At 33.9% G+C, this 11,085-nt stretch overlaps 2 protein-coding genes across 2 annotated transcripts; both read right to left on the bottom strand.

Moving 5' to 3' along the window:
- Window positions 1–1,811: 1,811 nt before the first annotated feature.
- LOC138325577 (uncharacterized) lies at window positions 1,812–6,439 on the bottom strand. Its single transcript, XM_069271339.1, has one exon. The coding sequence runs from the start codon at window positions 6,356–6,358 to the stop codon at window positions 4,511–4,513; it is 1,848 nt and encodes a 615-aa protein (XP_069127440.1). The 5' UTR covers window positions 6,359–6,439; the 3' UTR covers window positions 1,812–4,510.
- Window positions 6,440–7,101: 662 nt separating this feature from the next.
- LOC138326329 (beta-1,3-galactosyltransferase brn-like) lies at window positions 7,102–9,798 on the bottom strand. The gene has a single exon (XM_069272448.1). It carries the CDS (start codon window positions 9,741–9,743, stop codon window positions 8,376–8,378), a length of 1,368 nt encoding a protein of 455 aa, XP_069128549.1. The 5' UTR covers window positions 9,744–9,798; the 3' UTR covers window positions 7,102–8,375.
- Window positions 9,799–11,085: the final 1,287 nt, after the last annotated feature.

Genomic DNA, 11,085 nt, shown 5'->3' with positions numbered 1-11,085 from the left:
AGATCAAGACGGTCACGGTTCGATTCCTGGATCCAACAGAAATACTGCATGAAGCAACCTCCTCTTTACTCGAGTTTCTGATTCATTCTCGTTTCTAACAGGTCCAAAGAGGTATAAAATACTGCAAACGTGAATATTTTCTCGTTAATATATTTGCTATATTTGCTACAATGGCATTCATTCATTATATATTTATAGTTAACTTAGTAAAATGTCAAGATCTGTACCTGTTGATAAATTCGCACGTGGATATATTCGCGGAGATCAAATGAAAAAGAAATAGGTACAAATTAACTCAACTTGAACTCAGTATACGGGATTTTATGCCAAATAAATAAAGTTAATTTCCATTGCCGTTAGTTATCGATTTCTTTAATAAATATGGTATTTTATCTATTTATTTGAATATTATCATTTAATGTGTAATTACGCAAATTAGAAACAAATCGCGATATTGCCTTAAAACGGTAAACATTGAATTTTAGTGAATTAATCATATGACCATAAGTGAACTTCCTATTACTTTACATTTCGCGGTTGAAATTTTTGTGACCATGTCGATGTCGCGAAAATGCCATCAGGTGAAAGTCACCATTCATATGCTACCTAGTCTGCATATGACTGAAAACGTATTTTATACAAATACGTTTGTTTGTTTAAGTGTTTTGCGTCTTTTGTTCAATTCACCATAGCGTAGACCCCGTTACGTGTTCAACTTGTTTTAGATACGTAATACATGTATTGTATCCAAGTGCCTTTTAAATGTACACACATATAGAAAAATATATTTCTATTATATCTCTTGTCACGTCTACAACAATACAAAGTACACGGGAACAATTTAGGGTTAGAAGTCAAAGTGGTAGGATAAAAATGCTTGTAAACAGTGTGAAACCGTTCAGTAGTTTAATGTCCAATTTTTCACTGCAATGCAGTTTAGTAATAATAAAACGTTAATCGCGTTGATAACAACGGTTCCCCTATCCCACTTCTAGACATTATAACAACAATTAAAACAAAGTAACTAATGAACGTTCAGAATCAAGCGAGATGTTCCGATTGTCAATAAGATGCCACATTCAGATTGGTTTTGCTAAACAAATCAAATTGCAGCTTAGAGAAATGGTCGCTGCTCTCCAACATTCCCTACACTGAAGCCACGACACTTAAGGAGAAGACTTAGATAGGCCTTGCCTGCTGTCTAATCGTCTTGACTGTAAATAATTTGTCAATAAAATTTGTTGAAATTGAAAATGAAATTGAAGCCTGATTCAACGTCACTGTTTCAGATTCAACTAAGATTTAGGTGAATTCACTGGATCAGTATGTACTGAATAAAGAAGACAGATCTGCATTCAAATTAGATTCATTGCTGATCCAATTATTTTATGTTATTTCTACAAATTCATAGGGCATACGTATAGTTTGGAGAAGAGTAGATGATTAATTGAAAGGTTTAATTTCAATAACTTAGTAGTTTACTTTCAATTAAACAAAAACAAACAAAACTAACCAAAACAATTAGCAGTTATTTATATTTTATATAACATACTATGAATATCATTTTTATCAAAATATTTCAATAAAAAGAACAAAAGATTTCTGAATAATAAACATAATTAAAGTACCAGGCTCTAAATGATATAACCACATTACAGATCAAGACGGTCACGGTTCGATTCCTGGATCCAACAGAAATACTGCATGAAGCAACCTCCTCTTTACTCTAGTTTCTGATTCATTCTCGTTTCTAACAGGTCCAAAGAGGTATAAAATACTGCAAACGTGAATATTTTCTCGTTAATATATTTGCTAGTTAATATATTTGCTATATTTGCTACAATGGCATTCATTCATCATATTTTCGCAAATTAGAAACAAATCTCGATATTGCCTTAAAACGGTAAACATTGAATTTTAGTGAATTAATCATATGACCATAAGTGAACTTCCTATTACTTTACATTTCGCGGTTGAAATTTTTGCGACCATGTCGATGTCGCGAAAACGCCATCAAGTGAAAGTCACCATTCATATGCTACCTAGTCTTCATATGACTGAAAACGTATATTTTATACAAATACGTTTGTTTTTTTAAGTGTTTTGCGTCTTTTGTTCAATTCACCATAGCGTAGAACCCGTTACGTGTTCAACTTGTTTTAGATACGTAATACATGTATTGTATCCAAGTGTCTTTTAAATGTACAGACATATAGAAAAAATATATTTCTATTGTATCTCTTGTCACGTCTACAACAATACAAAGTACACGGGAACAATTTAGGTCAGTACACTTTTTTGTGGTAATCATAATGCTAGTATTTATTTTTCCCAAGGTAAGTGTTCGTAAATATTAAACAAAAACATAATTTGAATTACGCGTCACAGTGGATATGGACAATAGTACATTTTACATATGGCACATCACTTGTTAGAATAGAAACAATTCGTCATAAACATGTTTTACAGTATGCAATCATTTTTATAATGACGTAAGCACAAGGAACATGTTATGGTTCATTTAAGCGTTATTGACACTATCTTATACGTCAAAGTGGTAGGATAAAAAATGCTTGTAAACAGTGTAAAACCGCGTTTTTTCATCGTTGACATCACACATTGTGACATCAGTGTTTGTAATTGATGTTTCGACTATTTGGATGAATAAATACATTTTTACTTAAGATTTTGTTATTATTTTCAAAGGATTTATATTCCAAACCAATACACAATATCGATGTCCATTTTTTGAAGACAAGATAACGTCGGGTTTTCACGTCGTTCTGGGTTTTTTTAAAAGTGGTATGAAAACATATTGGCCAATCAGGAATTCAGATTTAGTATAAAAAAAAAAAAGAAAAATTAATTATAACGTGAATATTTTCTCGTTAATATATTTGCTATATTTGCTACAATGGCATTCATTCATCATATTTTCGCAAATTAGAAACAAATCTCGATATTGCCTTAAAACGGTAAACATTGAATTTTAGTGAATTAATCATATGACCATAAGTGAACTTCCTATTACTTTACATTTCGCGGTTGAAATTTTTGCGACCATGTCGATGTCGCGAAAACGCCATCAAGTGAAAGTCACCATTCATATGCTACCTAGTCTTCATATGACTGAAAACGTATATTTTATACAAATACGTTTGTTTTTTTAAGTGTTTTGCGTCTTTTGTTCAATTCACCATAGCGTAGAACCCGTTACGTGTTCAACTTGTTTTAGATACGTAATACATGTATTGTATCCAAGTGTCTTTTAAATGTACAGACATATAGAAAAAATATATTTCTATTGTATCTCTTGTCACGTCTACAACAATACAAAGTACACGGGAACAATTTAGGTCAGTACACTTTTTTGTGGTAATCATAATGCTAGTATTTATTTTTCCCAAGGTAAGTGTTCGTAAATATTAAACAAAAACATAATTTGAATTACGCGTCACAGTGGATATGGACAATAGTACATTTTACATATGGCACATCACTTGTTAGAATAGAAACAATTCGTCATAAACATGTTTTACAGTATGCAATCATTTTTATAATGACGTAAGCACAAGGAACATGTTATGGTTCATTTAAGCGTTATTGACACTATCTTATACGTCAAAGTGGTAGGATAAAAAATGCTTGTAAACAGTGTAAAACCGCGTTTTTTCATCGTTGACATCACACATTGTGACATCAGTGTTTGTAATTGATGTTTCGACTATTTGGATGAATAAATACATTTTTACTTAAGATTTTGTTATTATTTTCAAAGGATTTATATTCCAAACCAATACACAATATCGATGTCCATTTTTTGAAGACAAGATAACGTCGGGTTTTCACGTCGTTCTGGTTTTTTTTAAAAGTGGTATGAAAACATATTGGCCAATCAGGAATTCAGATTTAGTATAAAAAAAAAAAAAGAAAAATTAATTATAACTGTATGAATAATGATCTAGTAAATCAGTATAAACCAATCCATAGTAAAGAAACAATTTTACTTCATTGGTTGTTGTTATGTATATTAACGAGTGCTTATATTTCAGGAGTTATCGCACACGAAACAAGATAGACATCCATTCTTAACCTCGCAAAAATAATTGCAAAGAAATTAAGTTCGAATACCGAATACTCTCAAAAAATAACACAAAAAACATTGGATATGTATCCATTCTTAACTCTGCTGTAATAATTTGCAAAGGATTTATGTTTGAATGCTGAATAATTCCGAACAATAATTTAACCATGCTTGTACTGAGCATTTTCATTGGATTAAGTTTATGTTATAAGCCAATAACAAAATAACGTCGTATTTGATTGGTTGATACGGTTACATAAAGAGAAAAGAGAGTCCATCAATTAAAGTGAAATTACAGGTAAAAATATTAAATCTTAAGAATAAAGTTAATTACAATTCAATGTTATGTATATATGAAACAAAACTGTCAGTATACACTCAATGATCCTTAATTAACGAAAAAAAGTATTGTTTCTATTATAACGTTCATGATTTCATTCTGACGGCTTCCATATAACGCATGATGCTGTTTATCTCGGACTGCATTTTACGGAGACGATCACCGATAAAATCACAGAAAACCGCCTTATCGTCATCCTGGTCCAGAACACTAAGGTGACAATCCCAAGCTCTCTGTAAATCTTTCGGGTCATAGTAATTGTGTGATGCAATAAGCGTTTTAAACGCTTCTGAGGACGTGAACGTTTTCATAGAATTAACATATCCGTTATTTGTTGCTTCTATTTCAACAACTTTAGCTAGCATCCCCAAATAAACATCCTCGAACTTAAACAGTTTGATATACCTAGCTGCTTTTGTAAATTGCTTTACAGTCGGCATAGACATTATCACAAATCCGCCAAAAATATAATTGGGATATTTCTGAAATGGGTATTCCGTTTTTGTCACAAACCATTTTGATAACGAGTTCCTGATTGGTTCTGTGTTAACCAATAAATGACCAGAAAAGACGTTTTCTGTTTTCTTTATATTTGGTCTGTTTAGAAAATTTATCAGCAAGTCAGGAGCGACATAGACGTCATCGTCTATTGATAAGACGTATTCCGCCAGAGGGCAGTACGTCTCTGCCCAATTTAACGCGTTGATGGTCTTTAGAGTAAGATTGTAGTAGTTATCTACATAATCCACCAGAAGTATATCCCTGAATACATCGGATTCCTCCTGTAGGTTTAATAACACTTTACCATTACTCGGAATCCCGAATGAAAAAATAGTTCGTATCAAGGGAAAGCGTTTCCTGTTGCCCCATGTCTCACGAATGGTGACTCGCCTTGCATTATGGTCCGGACTACTTTTTACTATAAACAATACTCTCGGCGTATTAGACTGAGTACATGTATGATTAGGACTTATTATATATCTATAATTGAACGAATTAATTGGCTTTTTATCACCATATCCTTTAATGCCCCTTTCACTTAAAATGTCTGTTTTGTTTACAATAATAGGATACTTATCATGTTTAGGATATTCAAAGTCATAATTTCCCTTTTCGGGATCCTGTTTTTTTCTTGTGTCTCGTTGGTTTTCTTGGACATCGTTTTCTAGAACTTCTTGATTCTCATTGCCAGATATTTCCTGAGCTCTTTGATTATCACGAATATCTTTTTGTTGGTCTCCTTGGTTTTGACGAGTATCTTTTTGTTGACCATTTTGAGGTTCGCTATTGTCTTTTTGTAGGGCTATTTGGTTTTCTACGATTTCCTTTTGTTGAACTTCGTGGTTTTCACTGATATCATCTTGTTGACCTATTTGGTTTTCATGAACATTTTCTTGTTGAGCTCCTTGGTTTTCATGAACATTTTCTTGTTGAGCTCCTTGGTTTTCACGAATATAAGTTTTGTGTTCTATTTCGTTTTCACGAATATCATTTAGTTTATCTCCTTGCTTTTCACGAATATCATTTAGTTTATCTCTTTGCTTTTCACGAATGCCACTTTGTTCAGCTCCTTTTTTATCCACACTGCGCTTATTCAAATTACTCATATCACCCATTTTTTTGTAAAGAGATTGGCCCTGGTGCTGAAACACATTTTCCCTCGACTTCTCTTTATACTTTGCACTATTTTCTTGACGAAATGATCCTTCGCCTTCGATGATGTTTCCTCTCTGATCTTTATCAAACAGCTGTATAAACCTCCTCTGAAAGTTGATACTGGACGGGTTATCGACCTTGTCAGTGTGTCTGGAGGACAAGTTGGAGGACAAGAAAATCACAACAAATAATGTGACCACAGTCACCACTATACCCAGCTTCCCGAGGTGTTTCCAGGCCAACATTATGGCTCTTAGATTATGCTTTGGTCTTCGCATGTCTGAACCTTTACCTTACAACGGTACTCTTCTTTACCTGTGTGCAATACGTCCAAACCTTTCAAACTTTCCTTAGTTCTTTAAACATGGCCTACATATTAAATTGCTATAAATAGACACCAATACCTAAAGGTCCCAAAACGTTCGTGATTGAATTTTAGACAGTGTGTGTACAGAGAACGAATACAAACCTTGAGGCAAGTTTAAATGTCTGATGTTTACCATTATACATAAATACACAAATGATTTCCATTGTATTAAACGACTGAATGAATACGTACCACAGAGGAATGTCTTTATAGGATCCCAGGAGACATCCTTTTTAGATAAAACATTTATAAAACCTTTTTTTAGAAAGTAAGAAATAGGAAATAAAAAAAATAGTAATAGTAATAGTAATACTATTTTCATGGAGAAATAGTGATAATGCCGCAGTAGTACTCTTTCTCTTTCTTGAATCATTAATGTATATGACTTGATCAAATAGAAGTAACTTTGAGTAATTGATTTAGGAAACACAAAGACTTTATGTGTATACTCTGTTGTATTGGCTGGATGTTAATCCACTCTTTAGTCTGGGAAAGTTACATCTGTTCCATATGAATTGTCTATATGGAACTAATAAAGTAAAACCTGTTTAATTTCCACAGCAGGTGATCAGGTGGTCCGAGAAATACAGGGTAGTCGTCAGATACTGGTCTCCAGTAAATAAAACTAATATCTTAAACTATAACAAACATTGCTTGTGAAAACATTTGAATATTTATTTGTTTACATTACATAATTAATTATTAATGAAAGTTATTTCTAATCACTCTGATACTAACAATGTACAAAATTGTATGTTAAAATAATGAACAAAAAAAAACATCTCAAGGCCCAAACACCTTTTCGACGAATATTATAAAGGTGATAAGTTTCTGTTCGAGGATTAAGGAATATTCGAAAATAGCGGTTCGAAGTATGCGGGTTATGTTACCTGAACAAATAAGGGCACGGTCGGGCCCAAGCGATCGGTTAAGGTATAAGAGGAATGCGGATTCGAGATAGAGTAATTAAACTGTACCTTCCATACTATAGACAATATCAACTACTATTCTGTAAAAGCTTGCCATGTCACCTAATATATTCTCTCATAGGTTGTACCGCTGTCTAATTTGTGATGACCTTGGCCTAGTTTCATAAATATTCTTCAAAGGAATTCCTTAACTTGAAATCCTCCATAGAATACAGATTTTTCCGATAATTGAGATACCCCTATCAACTATTTAAGATTATATTGATCAAAATCTCAAAACAACGTTATATTGTTTTATTGCTGCTCTTTATATTACCTTTCCACTATTGGTTTGAGATCTTTGTAAGAATTATTATTATTCATTACACTCATGTAAGACGAAGTCACGCAGACAATTATACCATTAAAATTGCATCGGGCGTCCTTCTCGAAGGGCTTGTAAGAAATATATGTTAAATGCTTATTGATTGGAAGTCACCAAGCCATTGAAGAGGTTTCAGTACGAAACCTGATATTCATTTCATGTTTAAAGTGTCTATAAATATATCATTTGCTCAGCTAAAGTTGTGTTTAATCTGGTAAACGGACAATACTGTTTTATTCAAAGCCTTTTGGGTGCTTAAATAATTGATATATAAAGTGATTTGCGTTATTGGGGCTATCATTACAGAATCATAATGGATTTTAAAATTTTGATACAAATTAACTTTCTCAACGACTGCGAATATACGCATTTAAGAAAATTTAGCCCTCAGGTTATTATCCTTAATTAACATAACAAACTATATCTCAATAATATAATACAAATGTACTTTTAAAACTCTAACTCACAGGTAATTGGCATTAATGAACATAACAAACTATAACTAAATAACATAATACTTTAAAGTTACATACCACACAATCAATTTAAATTACGATTGTGTAATATTTCTTCATATTTAATTGATATTACCAATAAACTATTGTCACAATGAGATAAATAAAAATGCACGATTGCTAAGAGTTATGCTTTACGTTCTCCATCCAGCTTGCTATATTATCTATTTCAGACTTAAGGTTTTGTAGACGTTTACCAATGTAATCACAATATATAGATTTATCATCGCTTTGATCCAATATACTTAAATGACAATCCCAAGCCCTTTGTAAATCTTTGGCATTATCATAAAAGTGGGAAGCTATGATTGTTTTAAATGATTCCGAAACTGTAAAAGTTCTCCTGGAATTGACATACCCATTGTTCGATGCTTCTATCCCTACCTTAGATGCTAGAATCCCCAAATAAACATCCTCAAACTTCAACGTCATAGTATACTGTGCTGCAATTACAAAGTCCTTTACAGTCGACATAGACATGATAACAAAACCGCCGAAAATGTAGTTTGGGTAGTTCCGAAACGGATACTCGGACACGGAAACGTGCCATTTATCCTTTGGGTTACGAATTGGCTTTGTATTGACCATTAGATGTCCAGAGTAGAGTTTTTCCGTTTTAAGAACACTGGGTCTAGCGAGAAACTTAAGAAGCAAATCTGGTGCAACATACATGTCGTCGTCGACAGACACAACATATCCCACACGTTTACATGTAGTTACCGCCCACTGTAAACCTTCCAATGTCTTCTGGGTCAGATTATAATAGTTATCTGTGTAGTCTCCTACAATGAGCATGTCCCCATAAGTAGATGATTCATCCAGCAAAGTTTTCAATCGAGAAGAGTCTTCCGGCTTCCCAAACGAGAAAATGACACGGATGGATGGAAACCTCTTCGTGTTTGCCCATGTTCCTCGGATGACAGATCGTTGCTGTGCATGATCTGGCTTACTCTTGACGATAAACATAACCTTTATATTATCATTGTCTCTACAAAGTTGGTATGGGTTGGCAATAACAGTATCATTGACACTGTTCAGAGCGCGCTCATTAGCGTATCGTTTAGTATCGTGCTGTTGTAATATAGCAGTTAGATTTACATTTCCTGGGTAAACATCAGGAGAGAATGTTCCTTGTTCTTCGTGTAAATGAACGCTGTCATTGATTTCGACATAACGTTTCACTTTTCCCACAAGTGTTAATTTTCTTTCTTTTTTGTGACTCGACAAATATGGTCTTTCAACACTTTGCGGTTCACCAACAGTATCATTACGTTCGACGCGATTGTTCTCATTGGAAAATATATTTATTTTTTTCTCAGCATCAGTTTTCACACGAACAGTATGCCCATTAATGGCTTGTTCATGGGTTTCGGTTTCAAAGACATTTCGTGTGAATCCATGCTGTTTTACGTGGTGTTTTTCTAACTCCGCATCCCTGGTAATGATACTCCAACGATAAGGTAACGAAAATAGTAAAAATAATCCCATAACAAGAAAGAGTAGATGAATGTTGCCGCCTAATTGCCAAAGCAGCGTTGTTGCTCTTCTCGTACACCTCCGCATTTTATATCCAAATGTACAGTAACAGGGAACGACGGATATAGTCTAAGGTGGTATGTTGCTTTTGTAGTTATAAAAACCCCGGCCATTGAAAGTCGAAGAATGTTGTTTTTTCGTCTTAAATGTATGTGCATGTGTGTGATTAAAAGACCTATGGAGTTATGTTGGTCTCTTAGTAATATTTTTATTTATTTGCTGAAGGAATTAAGCTTTAATGGAAGCTGTGCTTTGAGTTTGCGAAGGTCATTTCAATTCAACTATTAAGAATACCATATATTACACGGTGTGCTTTGTACTTGTGTTAGTCATTCACTGAACGAAACATTTAACCAGGTGCCATTTGGATTTATTTATCACACCATATGTGCTATTGTGTTTACAGGTATGGGGTCCTCTACCAATATAGATATTGGAATTATGAAAAACAATCTTTGTCTGGGAGTTATGAGACGCACTTCATGCTTTCTAACGTTTTTATTGACACCACCTCATTTTCTGCTTTCTAACGTTTCCCTTGACACCACCTCACTTTCTTCTTTCTAACGTTTTTCTAGACACCATCTCACTTTCTGCTTCCTAACGTCTCTCTTGACACCACCTCACTTAAGGCATTGAAGGATTTGTGTTCTGTTTTCTGGTACACATCAGCCGTAGTTTCTGCTCTCGCGTAGCGTTTACCATTAACGCAACGCAGGAACATGTTTGCCCGTTATCAGTCTAATGTGATTTTTGGAATGTGCTGTTTGTAGTCACTAGAGAGCATTCTTAGTGTGATAGCACAAGAAGGACACGTGTTTCACTTTTACAAGGATACACAACAGGAATAATACAGCAGCCTCCCAAACTATAAAGACCTTCCAACACAACGCACTACATCACATCCAGGGGCTGTTGTCCTTGATTGACCTTAGCTGGTAATAAGAGGTTCAATCAAACAACCGATTTAGAGATATCGTTATTTCTACAACACTTAAACGCCTCTTTTTATCTACTCTCGTTGATTATTTAGATATCACAGAGTTGTCGGTCCTTGCATTGGTTGGTACATCACGTGTTCATGAACATATCGACAAGCTGCCATTTAAACGTAACTGTCGCTCACAAACTGATTACGTCAAAATCGATACCTGCAAGTTATACCCACAACGGCAGATAGTTTTATAATATGCGAAAAAAAAATCGTAAATTGAGATAAAATATTAAAAAAAATGTTGGTGTCAGCAATTAAAAAACAACAACAGTGTATTGTGTAGAGTAGGCGATAAAGATT

Source organism: Argopecten irradians, chromosome 6 (assembly GCF_041381155.1).
Source record: "Argopecten irradians isolate NY chromosome 6, Ai_NY, whole genome shotgun sequence".
In the NCBI taxonomy this organism is placed as follows: domain Eukaryota; kingdom Metazoa; phylum Mollusca; class Bivalvia; order Pectinida; family Pectinidae; genus Argopecten; species Argopecten irradians.
Note: the sequence above shows the minus strand (reverse complement) of the source record. Positions and strands in the feature narration are given on the sequence as shown.